General features: G+C 47.5%; 2 protein-coding genes across 5 annotated transcripts in view; one reads left to right on the top strand and one right to left on the bottom strand.

Moving 5' to 3' along the window:
* The window catches only part of rbm17 (RNA binding motif protein 17), a 34290-nt gene extending 25631 nt beyond the window's left edge, over window positions 1-8659 (bottom strand). For 2 of the 3 annotated variants that reach the window (XM_059654455.1, XM_059654456.1), the window contains exons 1-4: window positions 8417-8545; window positions 4868-5008; window positions 3984-4100; window positions 766-932 (exon numbers count right to left, since the gene is read on the bottom strand). In XM_059654455.1, the coding sequence (XP_059510438.1) occupies window positions 766-932; window positions 3984-4100; window positions 4868-4990 (407 nt within the window). In that variant the 5' untranslated portion in view covers window positions 4991-5008; window positions 8417-8545. Of the gene's footprint in view, window positions 1-765; window positions 933-3983; window positions 4101-4867; window positions 5009-8416; window positions 8546-8565 lie in introns of those variants that run through there. The other variant, XM_048553887.1, reaches the window with a different exon arrangement.
* A 128-nt stretch (window positions 8660-8787) lies between these two features.
* echdc3 (enoyl CoA hydratase domain containing 3) lies at window positions 8788-19634 on the top strand. 2 transcript variants are annotated; one of them, XM_048553892.2, is made up of 5 exons: window positions 8788-9126; window positions 11994-12115; window positions 14748-14845; window positions 16187-16387; window positions 19165-19634. In XM_048553892.2, the coding sequence occupies exons 1-5, from the start codon at window positions 9032-9034 to the stop codon at window positions 19495-19497; spliced, it is 849 nt and encodes a 282-aa protein (XP_048409849.1). In that variant the 5' UTR covers window positions 8788-9031; the 3' UTR covers window positions 19498-19634. The 2 variants fall into 2 exon arrangements, with proteins under 2 accessions (XP_048409849.1, XP_048409848.1); XM_048553891.2 differs by lacking the exon at window positions 8788-9126 and adding an exon at window positions 10707-10928 and having other exon boundaries at window positions 19165-19630.
* The last annotated feature ends 3920 nt before the right edge of the window (window positions 19635-23554 follow it).

Genomic DNA, 23554 nt, shown 5'->3' with positions numbered 1-23554 from the left:
GGCAGTCACTCTCACCTCCCCTCTGGAATTCAGCTTTTTTCTTCCACGTTTTACCCAAGGCTGTAGTGATGTCAGGAGCTGAGTGCACCTAGCAGAGCCCAAACTGGGCGTCACTGAGAAGGTACTGCTGACTATAGCACTGTTGATGACAACTTCCATCATTTTACTGATGATTGTGAGTAGACTGTCGGTGCAGTAACTGGCCTGATTGGAATTGTCTGTTTTTTATGTACAGGAAATACCTGGGCAATCTTCCACATGGTAGATGCTAGTGTTGTAACTGCATTAGAACAGTTGAATGAATTTTTAAAAATGTTACAGTAGTCCACGAAGTTTGTACAGTAGGGAAGACTGAGCCTCTGAAAGCAAAAAATTGAGCTCCCATCATCCATGGTTCCATCTCTCAAACTCTTGAATCCATTATACCGCAAAATATTCACCCAAACACACTCGTCATACTCCAACTGCCTTCTACAAAAACAGTGAAACTAAGCTGCTGGTCAGAGTTCCATATTGAGAATTCGAGATGGCCTGATGCAAATTGCAAGAAAACAGAGCGAAGATAAAGAGAAATTAAACTTCAGAAGTGGCCCAGTTAGATAGTTTGGCACATCAGTTCATGTTGCCAAGGAAATCGCTGATGTTGGGAACTGTTACGTTCAAATGTCTCAAACGTCAAACTACTTCAGGCACATTTTTGGTAAACTAGTATTCTTGCAATCTCCTTCAAACACAAAAAAAATTCAGAGCTTTCCAAACACTTACTTTTCCCTTTCTTCAATTTCTTTCTGCCGTTCCAGCTCACGCTGTCGTTGTCTGTCCTCGCGCTGTCGTTTCACAACTTTCTCATAGTCATTTGGGTACATGGGGTCATACTCATCAGCCAATGGGATCAAAACCTCTCCTGTAGAGAATCCACTTGGTACTGGATCCTTGGAAAGAGTAGCAATATTTGATATGCTAAATACCAAAGCAAAACAGTACCTGATTTTATACACAAGACCCTCCTCAGACAGGGATATATTCTGCCACGGTCACAAATGAAGAGTCAAAGAACTGAATCACAGAATTAGAGCCGAGAAAGAGACCATTGGGCCCTTTGGGTCTAGGCTGGCTCTCTGCCAGAGCAATTTACCTAGTGCCACTACCCCATTTTTCCATTTAACCTTCAAATATTTCCTCCTTACATGATGATTCAAGACCTTTTGGAAGCCATAGCTGATTCTGGCTGCATAACGCTCTCAGGTGGATTGAGATGCATTTGAGATCCCACCTATTCAATGAGTTAAAGGTTCTTTCTAATGTTGCCATTGCTTCTTTTACCAGTCACCTTAAATTGGCATAACAAGGTGTCGAGCTGGATGAACACAGCAGGCCAAGCAGCATCAAAGGATCAGGGAGGCTGACATTTCGGGCTTAGACCCTTCTTCAGAACTGGGGGAGGGGAAGGGGGTTCTGAAATAAACAGGCAGAAAGGGGGAGGCGGAAAGAAGATGGATACAGGAGAAGATAGGTGAGAACAGACAGACCGGTCAAAGAGGCGGGGATGGAGCCAGTAAAGGTGAGTGTAGGTGGGCAGGTAGGAAACAGATAGGTCAGTCCAGGGAGGACGGTTAGGTCAAGGGGGCGGGTGAGTTTAGTAGGTAGGAGATGGGGGTGGGGCTTGAGGTGGGAGGCAGGGATAGGTCAGAGGAAGGACGGGTTAGGGAGGCAGGGACGATCTGGGCTGGTTTTGGGATGCAGTGGGGGAGGGGAGATTTTGAGGCTTGTGAAGTCCACATTGATACCATTGGGCTGCAGGGTTCCCAAGCGGAATATGAGTTGCTGTTCCTGCAACCTTCGGGTGGCATCGTTGTGGCACTGCAGGAGGCCCAGGATGGACATGTCGTCTGCGGAATGGGAGGGGGAGTTGAAATCGTTCGCGACTGGGAGGTACAGTTGCTTAATGCGAACCGAACTGGTATCTTCTGGTTCTCGCTCCTTCCAACAATGGGAGCTGTTTCTCCCCTCTATCTTGACCCCATCTGTTTTTGGAATTTCACCATCAAATCTTCTCTCCTCTGAGCAAAATAGTTTTGTCCAATCTATGTCACTGATCCGTCTCACCTGTGTGACCATCTCGTGAATTTTTTCAGCACTGTCTCTCTCTAATGCCTTCAAGCCTTCCTAAAGTGTGGAGCCTAGAAATGAATAAAGCCTTCTACTTCAGGCTGAACCAGTGTTTTATTATGTGCCTTAACCAGAGATACATTATACCTTCCTTGCTTTTGTTCTTCATGTCTCTTTACAAAGCACATTCACACTGTAACTGTGGACTTTATTTGCCCTCACACCTACGATAATTTATGTCCATATAACCAAGATCTCTCAGTTCCTGCAACTTCTTTAGAACTGTATCCCTGATTTTATATTGTCCCTGTTCTTCCTACTGAAATGAATCACTTCACTTTTCTCTGCATTAAATTTCATCCACCAATTGGGCAACCCATCCGTCAAACCTTCTGAAATTTATCTTTATCCTCCTCACAATTCACAATACTTGCAAAGTTTGTCATCTGCAAGTTTTGAAATTCTACCATTTACATCAATGTCGAGAGCATACAACTAAGATTAGCTGGTGGGCCAGTGAGAGCTTTCTGAACACAACCACCTCAGAGCTAGTCAAGCCTTTCATATCAGTACCGCACAACATTCGTAAAATTTTCAACAAAGATTTCACTTCACCTGCTGGGATCAAAGTCAAATCACATCAATCTGATAAGATCATGGTTATGGAAGAATACTTCTCTATTTTCTAAACAGAAATGCCACATCTTAATTACTGCTACTGATTTTCTGACAGGCAATCATTTTTACAAACGTTTCAGTTCTGAAAAATGAAATGCCACATGATTTCCACTTGTTCTAAGGACGCTATTTATGATATTATAACTTGGCTCAATTACATGTTGCATGACCTCACTTTCCACTTCCAGACTTTTCAGTATTAATTCTAATTTCCAGAATTTGCAGCTTTCTTTCTAAACTCAAACCATTTACTAACCTGTAACCATGCAATCTGTACTTGTAGATTACAGGGTAACCCTTTAAAAAGCAAATCAAAGAAACCAATGCACAATTCTTTACTTCAATTCAAAGGAAAATGTAATTCAATTACTCTCTGTTGGCCAACTTGAGCCAGGTTGCTGACTTCATGCCGAATGCCTAAAGGAGGACCCAATCATTCTTGACAGCTCTGATTCCAATTGCCATCTAACCAAGGCCATCAGCATGGTATTGGTAATCTCCAGAGTTACTTGGAAGAAGTTCCAGACATCTGTTGAACTGTGGCAACATATCTGCCACCACTACAGTGTTACAAAGAGCCACAGGAAAGAACAATAGAAGTATCAAAAGCTACCTGCTTAAACTGAACATGAATACTGCTAAAACAGAAATAGACATGTTGTTGAATTTTGTGTCTTGCACTCATCACTATAGACACAAGAATGCCAAATTGCAAAGGGAATGACAAAATAAACTGCATGGGAAAAGGGGAAGATTAGTCAGCAAGTAGACTCGGATTGGCAGATGCAATGCCAGGAATGCAGGCCACACATTCCAACTGCTGAGACTCAATACGTAACCTTCTCTCCCCACAGTTGCTGGTAGACCTGCTGAGTTTCTCCAGCATTCTCTGTGTTTGTCTCAAAGTGCTAACTTACACTTGGGAGAAACTAGATATATTCATACCTATCCCCTAACTTATCCCCTAACAGCAGAAAGAACATGTCAACCAATTGCATCTTTTTCAAAATTAACAATAATTTCACATTGAATGCTCTGTGGCAATCTGCTAACCAACTGTGGTCAACTTGCTAAACAACCAACGTGTGTGGAATTCTTGCTTCTGTCCTTGTGAATTACGAGACCAAAACTGTCAGCAAATAAAATGTTCAAAACCAATAAAAAAACATAACTCATCAAATCCTAAAGAGTCTTACCTTTAAGCCAGATGCTATATGAGGTGGTGTGTCAACGATCTGCCTGTCATCCCCAGAGGTGCCTCGTTTGAGGTCTATAACTGGAGCTAAAACTGTGCTCTGCTTTGAGCGCTGGGTCTAGAAGCAATCGCAGACATGAATTAGAACCAGTGTCAACTTCTACCAAAAGAACAAAGTCTTCCAACTGAAAAGATAGTAAACTCAAAAAGGAAATAAGTCTTTAATAAATCATCCCACCACAATACATTAACAGTAACATATCTCCAGCTGATAAACATTATCAGAAACAGAAGTTCATAGACGATAAACTGTGTGAGTAATCAGTAAGTGATAAAAGTTATTCAGACTTGTTTATCATAATTAGATCATTTTTCTTTTTAAAAATAATTTTTATCCTCTTCACCCTTCAATGGTATTTGCACCTTGCTTCCGCATAAAAGGGGGGAGCAGGGGGACTAGCCAATATTTCCAATCATTATCCATCTTCCAGGAACAGAAACAAACTGATCATTAACTTTTCCTTCATCTCAAGTGCTGGATGAAGATCAGGCACCAGCAAAGACTAGAAGCATCGTAAGCCAAAACACACAGCCTTCAGTTCTCAGGGTCATTTCACCTGAGCTCACCGAGTGTTGAGTGGGCATTAGTAACAAGAGAAGGACAAAGAATCCACAATGGATTGCAGTACATTTTACGAGAAGATCTCAAAAGCTGAATGCAGGAGAAGTTCTCTGCTCACACCAACACCGAATGGTTGAAGAAGGTACCTCTGACGGAGCTTGCCCAACAGTTGACCTTCCCGTATGAAAATGTGACCGAGTTTCCATTATACTGTACTTCGAGCCTGGCTTGTAAATAAAGAGGTGAAAAATAAGAAGTATTACCTTCGCTTGTGTAAGCGTAGCTTTCTTCACCTGCAGCTGAGACTGAAGGAGTTTGAAATTTTTTGACCAGCCCTCTGTCTTTGAGTCGCTGGTCTCAACCCCCAAATCATCGTACAGGGACATTTCACCTTCCCTTCACGGCTGCAATGAACAGGAAATAAAATCACACTTGCATAAAGTGACAAATTCATCAAGTAAGTAACTCCAAACCTTCAGAGTTTTTTTTAAAGCAACATTTCAGCATTCAGACAACATTTCACATTCTACTCCTCTCCTACAAATTCGAGTGATCCTTCTGAGGCCCCAGAGAAAGGAAGAGTTTATTTATGGTTAACATTTACTTGTGTGAAAAAAAACAATGCAAACCAGCAGGAGTCAATTCACTACTGAGTGGTCTGGGGGAGAAAAGCAGAAACAGATGAGAACATGAAGGAAAAATAATACATTTGTTGTAAATCTGAAAAAAAACAAAGCCTCAGAAGCACCAAGCAAATTAATGTAATTGATCAAACAAACAAAAGTTGACTGTGGTTTTAGCAACAATCTGAACTAAAATACATTACCAATAAAAAAAATTAGAAGGAACATCACAATAAAGAAAAGGGAAGGGAGAGAAAATGCCATGAGCGTAAATGCAGAATAACACAGGATTTGTAACTGTGGGAATCAGAAAATGATTAAAGTTTAGAAACGAGGTGTGCATGCAACCACAGAAACACAGAGAATTGGAAGAGTTAATGGGTGAAATCAATAAGTGGAATGGGAGGTACTTGCCTCCGGTCACAAAGTCTTGGATTCAAGGCCCTTCTAAAACCACATCACCCAGACAGATAATTCTCTACACTACTTAATAACTGTATTCAAAGTGATAAAAACTACAAGTATCAGTTGATTTAATTTCAATCATTTTCAGATGTGGCTAACAGGTTGTGCAATTTAAGACTAAATATATAAAGAAAGGTTCAGTGATCTCCCAGTGGGTAAATTGTTTTATATTCAAAGCAGCCACACAGAAGAAAAAGAGTTAGTGAGGCTGGCAATATTGAAGAGTTTGAGGAACAGGAAGTAGACTGATAGGGATTTAAAATGTCATCCAAAGAGTCAATGTGGTGCCTCAAGCCCCTACAGTCTGCCCACAACATAACAGGTCCTCAGAAGATGCCCTAGCCCTGCACTCTTCCTGGAGCATTTAGACATCAAAGACACCTATGTCAGACTCCTGCTCATGGACCACAGGTCTGCCTTCAACATCATTATCCCCTCCAGGCTGATCTCAAAATTCCATGACATTGATCTTGGCTCCTCTGCAACTGGGTCCTCAGCTTTCTGACCCATAGGCTGCAATCAGTGAGGATGGCTAACTCCTTCGCAATAACACTCAACACTGGAACCCTGCCCACCCCCACCAAGGATCCATCTTCAGCCCCCTACTGTACTCCCTGTACACCTACACTGTGTTGCCAAATTCGGAACGAACGCTATCTATAAGTTCGCTGACAACACCACCATAGTGGGACAGATATCTAACAACAATGGGTCAAAGTACGGAAGGGAAATGGAGGACTTGGTGAAGAGGTGCAATGAAAATAATCTGTCTCTCAATATCGACAAGACTAAAGAAGTGATTATGGACTTCAGAAAGAAAGGAGAACACGCCCCCACCTACATCAACAGAACTGAGGTTGAGAGAGGGAACAGCATCAAGTTTGTCGGAGAGATGATAACCAACAACCTGTCCTGGATTTCCCACACAGATGCAACAGTCAAGAAGGGTCAACCTGGTAATGATCTCCTACAACCTCTTCCATGAGGCAGAAGATACAGAAACCTCAACACACACACAAGCAGGTTCAGAAACAGCTTTTTTCTGTAGGAGGAGTAGGATATGAAATGTGGCTTTAGAAAAGAACTGTGAAAGTGATGAATGGACTCTACCCTCCAACAATGTAACCTGTATGTCTCCAAGTCTTTTTCATCTGTACCCCCTTTGCTTGCTGTGAGCTTCCTTTACCGCTCGTAAACAAAGCTTCTCACAATATTTCATGACACCTGACAATAAAACCAATCAATCAAAAAGCAAACGAGGGAGGGACTAGGGATGATGGGGGGTATCGATAAAGGCGGGAGAAATCAATGGAGGGAGGGGGAGGGGAGAATCAATGAGAGGCAAGAGGGATCAATGAGAGGCAAGGGGGTACAATGAGGGGGAATCGGGGGGGGGGATGAGGGGGAATCGGGGGGGGGGATGAGGGGGAGTCGGGGGGGGGGATGAGGGGGAATCGGGGGGGGGGGGATGAGGGGGAATCGGGGGGGGGGGGGATGAGGGGGAATCGGGGGGGGGGGGGATGAGGGGGAATCGGGGGGGGGGGGGGGATGAGGGGGAATCGGGGGGGGGGGGGGATGAGGGGGAATCGGGGGGGGGGGGATGAGGGGGAATCGGGGGGGGGGGGGATGAGGGGGAATCGGGGGGGGGGGGGATGAGGGGGAATCGGGGGGGGGGGGGATGAGGGGGAATCGGGGGGGGGGGGATGAGGGGGATGAGGGGGGGGGGGGATGAGGGGGAATCGGGGGGGGGGGGATGAGGGGGAATCGGGGGGGGGGGGATGAGGGGGAATCGGGGGGGGGGGATGAGGGGGAATCGGGGGGGGGGGGATGAGGGGGAATCGGGGGGGGGGGGGGATGAGGGGGAATCGGGGGGGGGGGGATGAGGGGGAATCGGGGGGGGGGGGATGAGGGGGAATCGGGGGGGGGGGGGATGAGGGGGAATCGGGGGGGGGGGGGATGAGGGGGAATCGGGGGGGGGGGGATGAGGGGGAATCGGGGGGGGGGGGGATGAGGGGGAATCGGGGGGGGGGATGAGGGGGAATCGGGGGGGGGGGATGAGGGGGAATCGGGGGGGGGGGATGAGGGGGAATCGGGGGGGGGGGATGAGGGGGAATCGGGGGGGGGGGATGAGGGGGAATCGGGGGGGGGGGGATGAGGGGGAATCGGGGGGGGGGGATGAGGGGGAATCGGGGGGGGGGGGATGAGGGGGAATCGGGGGGGGGGGATGAGGGGGAATCGGGGGGGGGGGGATGAGGGGGAATCGGGGGGGGGGGGATGAGGGGGAATCGGGGGGGGGGGGATGAGGGGGAATCGGGGGGGGGGGATGAGGGGGAATCGGGGGGGGGGGGATGAGGGGGAATCGGGGGGGGGGGGATGAGGGGGAATCGGGGGGGGGGATGAGGGGGAATCGGGGGGGGGATGAGGGGGAATCGGGGGGGGGGATGAGGGGGAATCGGGGGGGGGGATGAGGGGGAATCGGGGGGGGGGGATGAGGGGGAATCGGGGGGGGGGTGAGGGGGAATCGGGGGGGGGGTGAGGGGGAATCGGGGGGGGGAATCGAGACCGGGGGGGGCGTAATTTGAAGATAAATATTAAGGTGACGATGGCGGGAGGTGGGGGGGGGGGGGCTCCAGTCTGACGCGGGGCCGCGCTGAGGCCTAAATCCTCGGCGTCAATTTCAGCAGCTCCCCCCTCCCTCCCTCCGGGCCGCGCGCTACCCCTCACCGGTTCCTGCTGCCGCCCCCTCTGTCTCTGTCTCTGTCTCTGTCCCCCCGAGGGGGAGGGGGGTAAGGTGTGGGGGTTGGGGGGGGGGGGGGGTGCGGGTTGTTGTTGTCCTTTCGCCCCGCGAGGCCCTGAGCGCGGCGGCTGCTCACCGGAAGCTTGGGCCCAGGGTCCATCCACATCGCGGCTCCGGGGGGAAACACGGAGCGGCCCCGCCGCAGAAACGGTCCCTCCCCCGCCGCACACAACAATAAACCGAAAGCTGCAGCTGTCCGCCCGCAAACCCACTGTGTTCACCCTCGGGTTACAGTTTTTTAAAATTTTATCCCTTTAAAATATATTTACACATCCACCACACCCCCACCTCAATTACACGCACACACGCTGGAGACAGTCCATCTATCCACTTGGTCAGTCAGTGCACCTGGCAATTCGACTGCAGCAAGCATCACGGTCAAGTCTGCCTTCAGCCTCGCATCTGTCCTTGAGCATTAGATCCACCGTTTGAATGGAGTACCATTTCAAGTGGTCATTCACGTACTTCTTTTTTAAAAAACTTAACCAGAATTGCTCTTACATACAGCTGAATGTTTTGTTTTCCCCGTCACCAACTCGCCCATGGCCCAAGTGATTTTTAAAGGCTGTGAGAATTACCTGCTTCTTCATCATTTACCTACTGCCAAACTCCTGCTTTCTCCTCACACCCTTGACAGGTAACATGCAAGAATGGAAACTGTGCCAACTTTGTGTTCTTCACTTGAAAGTCTTGCAACTTGATAAGGAATGTTTTTGTGAGCCGCAGCAGAAGGTCCTGAAACAGTTTACAGCCAGTTATGCATTTTTTATGAAGGAAAGGGCAGTCATTGTTGTATTGGACACTAGCAAGGTCCCATAGATAGACAGGAAAGTCTGATTTAGTTGCACAGCTTTAGGGATCAATGTTGGTTTGAACGACAGGAAAATCTCTCCTGCTGTTCTTTTAAATGATGCCATGGGATCTTGTACAATCACCTGAGAGGGGTAAAAAAACAGGCCGCGAGCACCTCACGAACTGCGACAGTGCAGCTTTCCCTCAGTACTGCACCAGAGGCCAGTTGATTGTGGTTAAGCCCCAACTTTGACACAGAAACAGAAGCGCTGTCACTGAGCCACAATGGGTCAACTGTTCTTTGGGAGTTGATCAATGAGTGACTCCGGACACACCGACTGTCTCACTCACTTTTCAAGTGCAGCATGGCAGCTCAGCGGTTAGCACTGCTGCCTCACAGCGCCAGGGACCTGGGTTTCAATTGTACCCTCAGGCAACTGCCTGTGTGAAGGCTTGCACATTCTCCCTGTGTCTGTATGGGTTTCCTCACACAACCTGAAGATAGGCAGGCTAGGCCAGTTAGCCATGGAAAATGCAGGGTTATAAGGTGGTTTGGGTGGGATGCCCTTTAGAGGGGCAGTCTGAACTTGATGGACCAAATGGCCTGCTTCCGCACTGTAGGGTTTCTATGATTTCTGTGAAGTATCATGCCTAAGGAGGGTATTGATAATCATGGACCTCCATCAGATTAGTCCATGTTGCAGACTGATAATCACCCTGTGGACTGTATTACGGTACCCTTCCATGGCCATCGGGACCTGAACTCAGAGCTTTACCTGCTGTACTACAAAACCTCCCCCTCGGGACTCTAAAATTTTAAAAATAAATTAGTATCAATGTTTGGGGAAGTGTTTGAAGTGAGATATTTCGAGGTGAAAAGGGCAGTGAAAGTCCATTGAAACAAATGAGCCGTATTATTTTGCGAGGTATTATCAAAGCAGATCAAATAGAAAATGAAACATGGTCAAATTGGGAAAATTATAATTTACAACAAAACAGCATTTATGATTTATTTATACTCATTCACAGGATGTGGGCATCACTGGCTAGGCAGCATTTATTGCCCATCCCTAATTGCCCAGAGGGCAGTTAAAAGCCAACCACATTGCTGTGGGTCTGGAGTCACATATAGGCCAGAGCAGTTTCCATTAGTGAACCAGATGGACTTTTCTGACGATCAGCGATGGATTCATGGTCGTCGTTAGACATTTAATTCCAGATTTTTATTGAATTCAAATTCCACTGTGTGCCTTGACAAATTTTGAAGCCAGGCCCCCAGAACAATTACCTGGGTCTCCAAATGAATGGTCTCACGATAACACCACTGGGCCGCTGCATCCCCAAAGCAAAAATGAGAAAAAGCGAGCAAAATCCTGGCCCGGACTTGTAAAGTAGGTGGAACTTTAAGTGTGAGTTTTAGGTTGTGTTGGGACTGTTGTGTTGTCTGAACAGGGGTGGCGGCACCATGGGGAGCTTGGCCGCTGCTGCGAGATGTTTCAGGAAAATGAGAAGAGCCCCCTCCACCCGGCTTTTCCAGGGGGCAGGCACCACGGGAAATGTATCGGTTATTTATACACCAGGCCGCTGGGCCAGTGAAAGAGCTCAATGTGATAAACTGACTGTCAGAACTCAGAAGGATGGGATCAGGTTGGTGGGGGCATGGACTGACCCAGACGCTACCCACTAGAAATTACACAGGTTCAGGGCACTGTTCTTCTTCGGGTAAATTGGGATGGGGTTGGCAATACTAGCCTTCTGCAGAGCTGGGAAAGCAGTGGCCCGGTGGTATCATCGCTGGACTGTCAATCCAGAGACCTCTGCGAATGCCCTGGGGACTCAGGTTCGAATCCCGCCCGGGGAGGATGGTGGAACAGTACAAAAAGAAAACATCTGACCCTGAACTCGTCGCTGCTGATCCCATCTGGTTCACCAATATCCTTCGGGGACGGAAACTGCCATCCTGTGGCTCCTGGCACACTGTTATGTGGTTGGCCCTCAGCTACCCCGTGGGCAGTTAGGGAGGGGCAATAAATGCTGCCCTCACCGGAAATGCCCCCGTTCAGGGAATAACAAACACAGGGGGCCAATCCAGTTACGAAAGACTTGAGCAGTAGTTTGTGGGAGGTGTTCAAATGCAAAGTCAAAGAGGCTGCTTTCCTAAATGGACAACAAAACAGAGATATTTAAGATTTGCCAAGGGCGTAACAAACAGGAATAGGCCGTTCGGCCCCTCAAGCCTGCTCCATTCAATAAGATCATGGCCGATCCAACACTCCTCACATTCACTCTCCTGCATTTTCCCCATAAACTTTGACTCCTCAACTGGCCAAGAACTTATTCGGCCTTGAATATACACAAGGACTCCATCCTCGCAGCTTCATGTTGGCAAGAAGTCCCAAAGACTCACAACCCTTTGAGAGAAGAAATTCCTCTTCATCTCAGTCTCAAATTGCCAACCGTTCATTCTGAGGGGATACTGTGTGAACCCAGACTCTCCCATGATGGAAAACATCCTCTAAGCATTTACCCTGTTGAGCCCCTGAAGAAACCTGTATGTTTCAATGGGGTGTCACCTTTCTCCTCTCTCAATTTCAGTGAGTACAGGCCCAACCTACTGAACGTCGCCTCATAAAGCAGTCCCTCCCTTCCTGGTATCTCTGGGCTGCCTCCATTGTCAGTGTGTCTCTAGAAAATAGTTTGTCTCCTGTCTAGGTCCATCGTTCTGAATAACCCACAGAAGAGGAATGCTCTGTCGCTGGCCATGTTGGAATCTCTGCGCACCAACCTCCTCCACGAAGCAGAAAGCAATGACCTGCGCGTTATTGTCATATCAGGTAATTCCAGCATGGGTTTTAACATTTAACACACCTACTTAGATCATGGGGTAAAGTAAAACGAAGCTAGGGAAATGAGACTGATGGCACGGTGGCTCAGTGCTTAGCACTGCTGCCTCACAGCGCCAGGGACCCGGGTTCGATTCCAGCCTCGGGCGACTGTCTGTGCGGAGTTTGCACATTCTCCCCGTGTCTGCGTGGGTTTCCTCCGGGTGCTCCGGTTTCCTCCCACAGTCCAAAGATGTGCGGGCTAGGTGGATCGGCCATGGGAAATTGGTCATAGCATACAGTAGACATAGATTCTACATGGGAAATGCAGGGTAGATCTGGGTGAGATACTGTTTGGAGGGTTGGTGTGGACTTGATGGGCTGAGTGGCCTGCTTGCACGCAGTAGGGATACTATGAATGCTCTCTTTGTACCTTTAAAAAGTACTTGGATGAGCACTGGAAATGTCGTCACATTCAGGGCTGTGGGGCTAGTGTTGTACTGGTGATATTTTTGACAGTACAGATTCTATGGGCCGAAGGCCTCTGCGATTCTACGATTCTACTGGCTTAGATGATCCCATGTAGTGCACTAATTGAGGCGTTATAAATCACTCTGGGAGATATAGTGGCAAATTAGTGAGTGCTCACTCCAGCTCCTGGTTTCTGTCTTCTGCATTGATTCAGGGTTTAGGTAAGCTCGGGAGCAGGCTGTGGGCTGGAACATGCAAAGGAGACAACTGTCAAACCTCACACAGGAAACCTGGGACAACCACCAGCGGGAGGGGGGAGTATAGCTGCAGCAAAACCATATCCCAGGAAAAAGTTAGCTTCTCCAGAGAGAAGAAACAGGGTAAAAATCACGCGGGGAACTGAATTATGAGTAACATACAACTTAGGAGCATATGTAGGCCATTCAGACCCTAAATCCGACACTACTGTTCAATAAGACCGTGGCTGATCTGTTCCACATTCCCAACTATCCCCAATAACCCCCGATTCATCTGCCTAACAAGAATGTCTTTAGAAACACTGAAAGAACTGTGGATGCTGGAAATCAGAAATTGCTGGAGGTCTGGCAGCACCTGTGGAGAGAAAGCAGAGTTAACGTTTCGAATCCAGTAACCCTCAGAACCAATCTGAATCTGTCTACCTTGTCTTTCAAAATATTCAATTAACCCCATCCACTGCCTTCCAAGGCAGAGGGTTCTAATGGTGGACAACACTGAGAAAAAAAGATATCTCTTCAGCTCTGACCTGAAAAAGGTGATCCTAATTTTAAAGCAGCACCTCTGGCTTCTGGTCTCCTTTCCACGAACACCCATCACGACCTTCCAGGATTTTGTACATATCATTCAAGTCACCTGCTACTTTCGTAAAACCACTAGAAACAAAAGCAGCCCTGTCTCTATTTGTCAGAAAACAATCCGCTCCTTCCAATAAGTTTCCTTTGATCAGCCTCCACTTTATTTCCATCTTTCTTTACATAAAGAGACAAAAACCATGCACAGTTTGGAGAGGCGGCCTCACCGAAGCCTTTGTACAACTGGGTCTGTCAGGTAACCGTACCTCAGGAGGGAGAGCTAGATGGAATGAGTACCCCTGCTACTGACCCCGTTTAGCGATCAAAGGGCTACTTCACCCAAGCTCTGGGCCTTCCTGCCTCCTCTACAACCCCACGTTCCACCTCCCCCATCTCCAGGTTTAAATAGCCAAGGGATGTCCCTGATTAGTGGGAAAGCGATCACCACCGACTTCTCTGCTGCTAGGGTAGGAGACAGAGCCAGCAGAAACATTCTGGCTATGTCTTTGGTTCAACAGTCCAGTAAACAAGGGTTTGATGGACTGAATGGCCTCTGTCATCTGTAAACTTCTGTGAAAAACATCTCGGCTCTCTCTCAAGCTGTCTCCGTCTCTCGCCGTGTTACAAAATTGTTCTGGTGCAGAAGTGGCCATCTCACCCATTATGTATGTACCAGCTCTCTCAGCATTTTAACTTAGTGCCAAAGTCCCAACTCTGCCCCCTCTCTCCCTTTCTTACTTTCTGTCTCTCTCTCCTTCTCCCTCTCTGACTCTCTCTCCCACTCTCACTGTGTCTCTCTCTCTCCTTCTCCTTCTCTGTCTCTTTCTCCTACTCTCACTGCTTCTCTCTCTTTCCCTCACTCTCTCTGACTCTGTCTGTTCACTCTCACTGTGTCTCTCTTTCTCTCCTTCTCCCTCTCTGTCCCTTTCTCCCACTCTCAATGCTTCTCTCTTTCCCTCGCTCTCTCTGAGTCTCTCTCTCCCATCCTCACTGTGTGTGTCTCTCTTGCTCTCTCTCTCTCTCTCTCTCTCTCTCTCTCTCCTTCTTCCTCTCCGGCTTTCTGAATCTCCCTTCCACTGTCTCTCTCCTTCACTCTCTCTGTCACTTACATTCTCTCGCTCTGTCTCTTTCCCACTCCCTCTCTAAATCTGTCACCCTCACTCTCCCCATACCCTCACTTAGACCAGGGATCTGACAATGCAGAAGGCAAGAAAACAATAAACTTGCACTTAACGAAAGAAAATGTTCACGGGTCATTGCTGGAAATGATTTTATTTATTTTAATTGTAATATTAGTATCATATTTCCATTTGAGGCTGATACTGTGTGATTGGTGTGTGCAGCTGAAGGACCCGTGTTTTCATCTGGCCACAACCTCAAGGAGCTAACATCTGCTGAAGGATGGGATCATCATGCTGAGGTTTTTGCAGTCTGCACTGAAGTAAGCTGATCATTTTATATTTAATGGAATGAATAACAATGACAGTTATGCCATGTCTTTAACAGCAACTTATTGTTACTTTAACAGAATAAAATAAAGGTGATTATTAAGCCAGATTTAACAATGAACTACATCAGGACATAATGAGATGGAATCTGAAAGAGATGGAGAGATTTAGGGAGTAAATGTGGGACTTCACTTCCCAAGGAGCTGTTAGTGTGCACACTAAAAGTAGAATATCAGTCCATAGGGCTGCTCCCCCATTGGAAAAAGGAGGCAGGACCCTAGTGGTATTATCGCTGAACTGTTAATCCAGAGATAGTAGGAACTGCAGATGCTGGAGAATCCGAGATAACACAGTGTATATGGATGAACACAACAGGCCAAGCAGCATCAGAGGAGCAGGAAGGCTGACGTTTCAGGCCTAGACCCTTCTTCCAGAGACGTGGGTAATGTTCCAGGGACCCGGGTTCAAATTGTGCCAAGGCAGATGGTGGAATTTGAATTCAATAAAGAATCTAATGATGACCATGAACTCATTGTCGATTGTCAGGGGGAAAACTCATCTGGTTTACTGAAGTCCTTCAGGGAAGGAATTCTGCCATCCTTGCCTGGTCTGGCCTACATGTGACTCCAGACCCATATCAATGTGGTTGGCATTTAAGTGGCCTCAGGGCAGATAGGGATGGGCAATAAGTGCTGGTCTAGACGTCAATGAATAAAAGGAGGGGAATGACAGATGGTGGGCCTAACCTGAGAGTCACCATCTCCCAGACGAGGGGAACAGTCGAGAAGGAGAGTCCTTCGAGGGAACCCTGGCTGGTGTGGGAATTGAACCCATGTGGCGCTATCATGCTGTATTGCAAACCAGCCATCCAAGCTAACTGAACCTCCCCACGCCCTCAACCCACCAGTTGTTAAATGATGAAGGTTCAAGACAGGACGGTAATATTCTGAAGTCTCTGATACAATGGCAAGTCCTTGCCTCGTTGAGTAGCCATCAGGCCCTGGCAATAATTTCTGAGCCACCTATGTGGCTGAGCATCTCATTGACTTGACTAACCACCAACCACATAGTTTCGCAAACCAGACACAAGTTGAACTATACAGATCCCTCCAAGTGGGTGGGATCAGGCTTAATTGTGAGGCCCTCACGGCCAATTTGCCTGCTGGTGATGAAAAGTGCTGTGTGAAGGTAATCGAGGTATGCAGTATCCCTGTAAAAAGCTGGGCATGCCGGGGGAGGGCTGGGAAATGATCCTTGAGTGAAAGGATTTCAGGAAAAGGGTGGCAGGACAATTAAAGATTACCACTGCTGATCAGACTTTCTATAACTTACAGGTGATGAATTTGATTCAGGATATCCCAGTACCAGTCATTGCAAAAGTTAATGGTTTAGCCACCGCTGCTGGCTGTCAGCTCGTTGCCAGTTGCGACATTGCTGTGGTATCAGAGAAGTCAAAGTTTGCCACTCCAGGAGTCAGCGTTGGGCTATTCTGCTCCACGCCAGCTGTTGCCGTGGGCCGATCTCTTCCTCGGAAGGTACGCACGTCGCTGTAGACACTCAGCGGCATTAAATTCCGGGACATTGTGCTCGCAATATGGTCGGTTCATGTCACAAACTCCCTGAATCTCGCTCGGTGCTTTCGTTCACAAATTGCCCGACTCCTTGCTTTTCTCGCAACCTCGCAGGAGCTTGTGACTGAAACCGCTCAATTAATATTTTCAACAGTTGCAAGTGTGTAATCATAAATGCAATACCCGTACGGCATTGCAAAACGTGTGCAATTAGGAATGCCAGATAATAAAATGTGAGGCTGGATTAACGCAGCAGGCCCAGCAGCATCTCAGGAGCACAAAAGCTGACGTTTCGGGCCTAGACCCTTCATCAGATCCCGAAACTTTTGTCAGCTTTTGTGCTCCTGAGATGCTGCTTGGCCTGCTGTGTTCATCCAGCCTCACATTTTATTATCTTGGATTCTCCAGCATCTGCAGTTCCCATTATCACTGATACAATTAGGAATGCCATTGGTTCCTGTGAAGAGCTGCTGATTGTTAAATTCCTGATACTCTAGCTGCCGGACTATTGGCAGAAAAGGAAACAGCTCGCATTTTTATAGCCCCTTTCGTAACCCCAACAATTCCAGTGCTCTTCGTAAACGGTGAAGTACTTTTGAGATGTAACCACTACTGTAATGTTGATAAGACAGCAACCAATTCTACCCAGAAACAGCAAATAATCAGAAAGTCTGCTTTAAGTCAGTGATGCTGGTTGAGGGGTAGTTATTGAGCAGGAGGCAAGGATTGATTTCCCTGACGTACAATGGGATCTTTAGTATCGATCTGGGGGAGGTGGCTGGGGGAGCAGGCTGGGCCTCAGTTTGCTTTGACTAACAGAAATCTATCTAGTTCTGCCTTAAAAATGTACAGTGTCCCTGCCTCCACAAGACGTCCCTGGCTCAGATCTTGGAGTGAGACTTGAACTCGCACCATCCTCTATCAAGCTGATCCAGTCTTCCCAATAAAAGGCATTCCCTCATCCTGGTGCTCCTTGATTCTTCCCAACCAAAGAACATACAGACAAGGAACAGGAGTAGGCCACTTAGCCCCTTGAACCTGCTCTCCCATTCAGTAAAGACCCTGACCTGATTTTAACTTCAACTCTGCTGTCCTGCATAATCCCAATCATTTTTCATTCCCTTGGTGATCAAGAATTGTTTCTCATCTGCGGGTGACCACGTATTCGGCCATGACCCCTTGTTCTAGATTCTCTCAAAGGGGGAAATATCCTTCCCACATCCACCGAATGAAATCCCCACAGGATCTTGTTTGTTTCAATTAAGTCAACTCAGTCCTTTAAACTACAGAGGATACAGGCTCAGCCTGTCCAGCCTTACCTCATAAGGCAATCCATTCGTTCCAGGCATTCATGTAATAAACCTTCTCTGAACCGTTTCTAGCAAGTTGACATCCTCCGTAAGTACAGCCACCCGTCCTACAAACAGTACTCCACACGTGGTCTGACCAGTGCCCTGTATACCTCCTCCCTACTGTTGCATTCACTTCCCCTCACAATAATCTGTAACATTCCTTTAGCTTTCCCGATTCTTGCTGGATCTGCAGACTAGTCTGTGGTTGGTGCGCTGGGACATCCAGAGGTGTAACCAGGAGTAGATGTGAACATGGAATATGAAACACAAACAGATCAGCCATGATCTCATTGAATGGAAGAGGAGGCTGAAGGGGCTGAATGGCCCACATCCACATGTTTTGGATGAGACCATAAATCAAAACACCCTGTCTGTTCCCTTCGATTGATATTAAACATCCCACAGCACCACGAAAAAGGACAGGAAATCAATCCTTGCATCTCAGAGCTCTGTACCTCTCACCATTTAGATAATATGCTTCTTTTTTTCATTCTTTCTGCTAAAATGGACATTTGCTGTCTTTCTCATATTATACTCCATTGGCAGATCTTTGCCCACCCACTTAACTCTTTGTAGACTCCTTCACAACTCCCTTTCATACCTGTGTTTATGTCATCAGCAAATTTATCTGCCTTCAGTCCCTTCATCCAAATCATTTATACAAGGCCTCCCCAGTTAACAAATGTCTGACTTGTACATGCTCCCATTCATGCACGCGCTCCCATGTAGGAGTGTAATTTCAAAGATCTGACAGATGATTGTTTCCTGGACTTGTTTTAATTGCCTTGCTTTGTGTTTCAACTTGCGTACAAATCAGCTTGCGATTAGATTCACGAACGGCACCTGTTTACAACCCAGGGACAGCCTGTAGAAAAGTATGAAAGTGTGAAAATTAAAAAGACACTGCAGCCTGTGGAGAATATGTGGAGCTGCTGGTGTTGGACCAGGGTGGACAAAGCCAGAAGCCACTCGACACCAGGTTATAGTCCAACAGGTTTATTTGAAATCACGAGCTTTCGGGGCGCCGCTCCTTCATCAGGTGACATCTGACTTTGTCCACCCCAGGTCATTACATATTTATAACACAAAGTTTCAAAAGCTTGTGATTTCAAATAAACCTATTGGACTATGACTGGTCAGGGATAATGGGAACTGCAGATGCTGGAGAATCCAAGGTAACAAAGTGTGAGGCTGGATGAACACAGCAGGCCAAGCAGCATCTCAGGAGCACAAAAGCTGACGTTTCGGGCCTAGACCCTACTTTCTGATGAAGGCCATGTGACTTCTGACTTTGTGCCAATATGTTCAGGGAAGGACAGGGAAGGGAAGTATTTTTTTGCTCAGCTGTTTTTTTGTGCAGAAGATCTGAATAAATTCTACTTGTGCCAGGTTGCTTTAGAAATGCTGTTTACTGGAGAGCCTATTTCTGCCCAGGATGCACTGCTGCATGGACTGGTTAGCCAAGTGGTTCCTGAGGACAGGCTGGACGAGGTGACTGCGAAAATCGCAAACAAAATCTGTGAAGCAAGCAGGCCTGTTATTGCGCTGGGAAAAGCCACGTTTTACAAGCAAATGGCCCAGAACCGAAACGAAGCGTATCAAATCGCTGCACAAGTCATGTTGGACAACCTGGCGCTGAGGGATGGTCAGGAAGGAATTCAGTCCTTCATCCAGAAGAGGAAACCTGTGTGGACACATTCCACAGAAAAGGCTCGCGAATAACAACCTGTGCTGCCTGGGTGTGGCATGCAGTGTTTCCAAATAAAGAAGCACTATTCTGAAGCCTAATTGCTATTACGTTTTCCAATGTGAGATGCGATTCCTTTCAAGGGAGTTCATTTCTAACTAGAATTAATTGTAAATGTAAAGTGGACATTATTATAAATAAAGTGTGAGGCTGGATGAACACAGCAGGCCAAGCAGCATCTCAGGAGCACAAAAGCTGACGTTTCGGGCCTAGACCCTTCATCAGACCCTCTCTGATGAAGGGTCTAGGCCAGAAACGTCAGCTTTTGTGCTCCTGAGATGCTGCTTGGCCTGCTGTGTTCATCCAGCCTCATATTTTATTATCTTGGAATTCTCCAGCATCTGCAGTTCCCATTATCTCCGATTATTATAAATAAATAAAGGAGATGGTAACTGAGTGAAAAAGTAGCATTTGCACCACACAAGTGCCAGGCAATGACCCCCATTTGCAATGAGAGACAATTTAACCATTGCCCCTTCTTATTCAATGGTGTTACCATCAGTGAAATCCCCCACTATTAGCATCTTAGGGCTCACCACTGAGGAGAAACTCAACTCAACTTATTGCGTAAACACAGTGGCTACAAGAACAGGTCAGAGGCGAGGAATACACGTCCTGACACCTCAAAACCTGTCCACCATCTACAAGGCACAAGTCAGGAGTGTGATGGAATACTCCCCACTTGCCTGGATGGGTTCAGCCCCAACAACACTCAAGAAGCTTGACACCATCCAGGACAATCTTCCTCCTCCGGTACATTGATGACTGTATCGGCGCCGCCTCTTGCTCCCCAGAGGAGTTTGAACAGTTCATCCACTTCACCAACACCTTCCACCCCAACCTTCAGTTCACCTGGGCCATCTCCAGCACATCCCTCACCTTCCTGGACCTCTCAGTCTCCATCTCAGGCAACCAGCTTGTAACTGATGTCCATTTCAAGCCCACCGACTCCCACAGCTACCTAGAATACACCTCCTCCCACCCACCCTCCTGCAAAAATTCCATCCCCTATTCCCAATTCCTCCGCCTCCGCAGCATCTGCTCCCACGATAAGACATTCCACTCCCGCACATCCCAGATGTCCAAGTTCTTTAAGGACCGCAACTTTCCCCCCACAGTGATCGAGAACGCCCTTGACCGCGTCTCCCGTATTTCCCGCAACACATCCCTCACACCCCGCCCCCGCCACAACTGCCCTAAGAGGATCCCCCTCGTTCTCACACACCACCCTACCAACCTCCAGATACAACGCATCATTCTCCGACACTTCCGCCATTTACAATCCGACCCCACCACCCAAGACATTTTTCCATCCCCACGCCTGTCTGCTTTCCGGAGAGACCACTCTCTCCGTGACTCCCTTGTTCGCTCCACACTGCCCTCCAACCCCACCACACCCGGCACCTTCCCCTGCAACCGCAGGAAATGCTACACTTGTCCCCACACCTCCTCCCTCACCCCTATCCCAGGCCCCAAGATGACTTTCCACATTAAGCAGAGGTTCACCTGCACATCTGCCAATGTGGTATACTGCATCCACTGTACCTGGTGCAGCTTCCTCTACATTGGGGAAACCAAGCGGAGGCTTGGAGACCGCTTTGCAGAACACCTCCGCTCAGTTCGCAACAAACAACTGCACCTCCCAGTCGCAAACCATTTCCACTCCCCCTCCCATTCTCTAGATGACATGTCCATCATGGGCCTCCTGCAGTGCCACAATGATGCCACCCGAAGGTTGCAGGAACAGCAACTCATATTCCGCCTGGGAACCCTGCAGCCATATGGTATCAATGTGGACTTCACCAGTTTCAAAATCTCCCCTTCCCCTACTGCATCCCTAAACCAGCCCAGTTCGTCCCCTCCCCCCACTGCACCACACAACCAGCCCAGCTCTTCCCCCCCACCCACTGCATCCCAAAACCAGTCCAACCTGTCTCTGCCTCCCTAACCGGTTCTTCCTCTCACCCATCCCTTCCTTCCACCCCAAGCCGCACCCCAATCTACCTACTAACCTCATCCCACCTCCTTGACCTGTCCGTCTTCCCTGGACTGACCTATCCCCTCCCTACCTCCCCACCTATACTCTCTCCACCTATCTTCTTTACTCTCCATCTTCGGTCCGCCTCCCCCTCTCTCCCTATTTATTCCAGTTCCCTCTCCCCATCCCCCTCTCTGATGAAGGGTCTAGGCCCGAAACGTCAGCTTTTGTGCTCCTGAGATGCTGCTTGGCCTGCTGTGTTCATCCAGCCTCACATTTTATTATCTTGGAATTCTCCAGCATCTGCAGTTCCCATTATCTCTGATACCATCCAGGACAAAGTAGTTCCAACTTTATTGGCACCACATCCACAAGCATTCACTCCCTCCGCCACTGATGCTCAGTAGCAGCGGTGTGTACTATCTACAAGATGCATTGTAGAAATTCACTAGGCATCCTCCAAAGTGCCTTCCAAACCCAGGTGACTACTTCCATCGAGAAGTAAAGGGCAGCAGATGCATGAGAACACCACCCCCTGCAAGTTCCTCTCCAAGCCACTCATCATCCTGACTTGGAAATATATCACTGTTCCTTCACTGTCGCTGGGTCAAAATTGTGGAATTCCCTCAATCTACAGTACAGGGATGGCAGCAGTTCAAGAAGGCAGCTCATCACCCTTTCTCAAGGGCAACAAGGATGGATAATAAATCCTGGCAGCCAATGACTCCCAAATCCCATTAACAAATAATTATTGTAAAAATTAACTACTAGCTTTGGGATTGTAATGAAAATGCAAAGAAACATTCTGATAGATTATAGAATGATTTTGCACTGGAGACCATTCAGCCCATCATACCTGTATCCACTCATTCGAAGAGCTGCCCATTTATCACACTCTCCAGCTCTCCCTTTTCCCTTTAATGCCCCTTTTTAAGTAGTTTATCAAATTCTCCTTTTAAGAGCTACTGCGGGATCTGTTTCTACTGTCCCATCATTCGCTACATTCCAGTTCAACTCAACTCACTGGGCACAAACAAATTCTCCTTATCTCGTCTCGTGGTCCTCAGTCAGTCCATACAAATTTTTCTTACCCAGTTTCTGTCCCTGTTGCCTGTGTGAACTGTTCAGTTGTTAATTTTTTTTCTCTGCTAAGAATTGAAAGGGGGTTCTGTGTTCCTGAAAGCTCAGGGAGTTTAACAATGTCTGTCATTACCTGACTATGCAGTTGCTGTTTGTAGTTATTCCCACTATGATGAGCTGCACTCATGTACCATCCTCACGCACTTCTCTGTGACTGCTATGTGATATACGTCTTCCCACTACAACCAGGTCGATCCTTCTTTCCGTCGCCGTCCCGTTTGCCCTCTGGAAGAGATCTTTCTAGCTTCTCAGCTCTGATCAAACAACCCTAATGCTGACATTACTGGATATCACTTTATAGAGTTCCTTGTGCTAAAACGCCTTTGTAGCTTTTCAATAGCTCTCTTACAGGGATGTGGGAAAGTCAGGTTTACTCCCCACTTTGAAATGAATCAGTAAGTCGTGACTGGGGGTACACTGGTGTTGTTATAATAGGCCTCAGCATTTTTGACTTACCAAAGAGAAATCTGTCGGGGTCTTGGCACTAATTGCTTACACATAAGAACATGTAAGTTAAGGAGCATTCAGTATGGATAGGCCATTCAGCCTCTCGAGTCTACATTCAATAAGGTCTGATTCTGGCCTTAACCCATATTCCTGCTTACTTGCTATCCGTTTTGACACTTTTGGCAGTGAAGAATTATCTACCTCTCCCTTAAAAATGTTCAATGACCCTGCCTGCACTTCTCTGGGGAAGGTTATTTCATACACTCGCAACCCTTTGAGAGAAAGATTTTCATCTCTGTCTTAAATGGGAGATCCCTTGTTTTTACCCCGTGTTCTCGTAGTTGTAGCTCCTCCTGCAAGGGGATGACATCTTTCCAGTCATACTTTGTCAGTATACTGCAGTGTCAATGTATAAGTGACCCTACAATACATGCTTGTACAGTCCTAACACCCGCTCTCAGAGTTCC

This window comes from Stegostoma tigrinum, chromosome 25, assembly GCF_030684315.1.
Source record: "Stegostoma tigrinum isolate sSteTig4 chromosome 25, sSteTig4.hap1, whole genome shotgun sequence".
In the NCBI taxonomy this organism is placed as follows: domain Eukaryota; kingdom Metazoa; phylum Chordata; class Chondrichthyes; order Orectolobiformes; family Stegostomatidae; genus Stegostoma; species Stegostoma tigrinum.
This window is presented reverse-complemented; position numbering and strand designations above follow the sequence as displayed.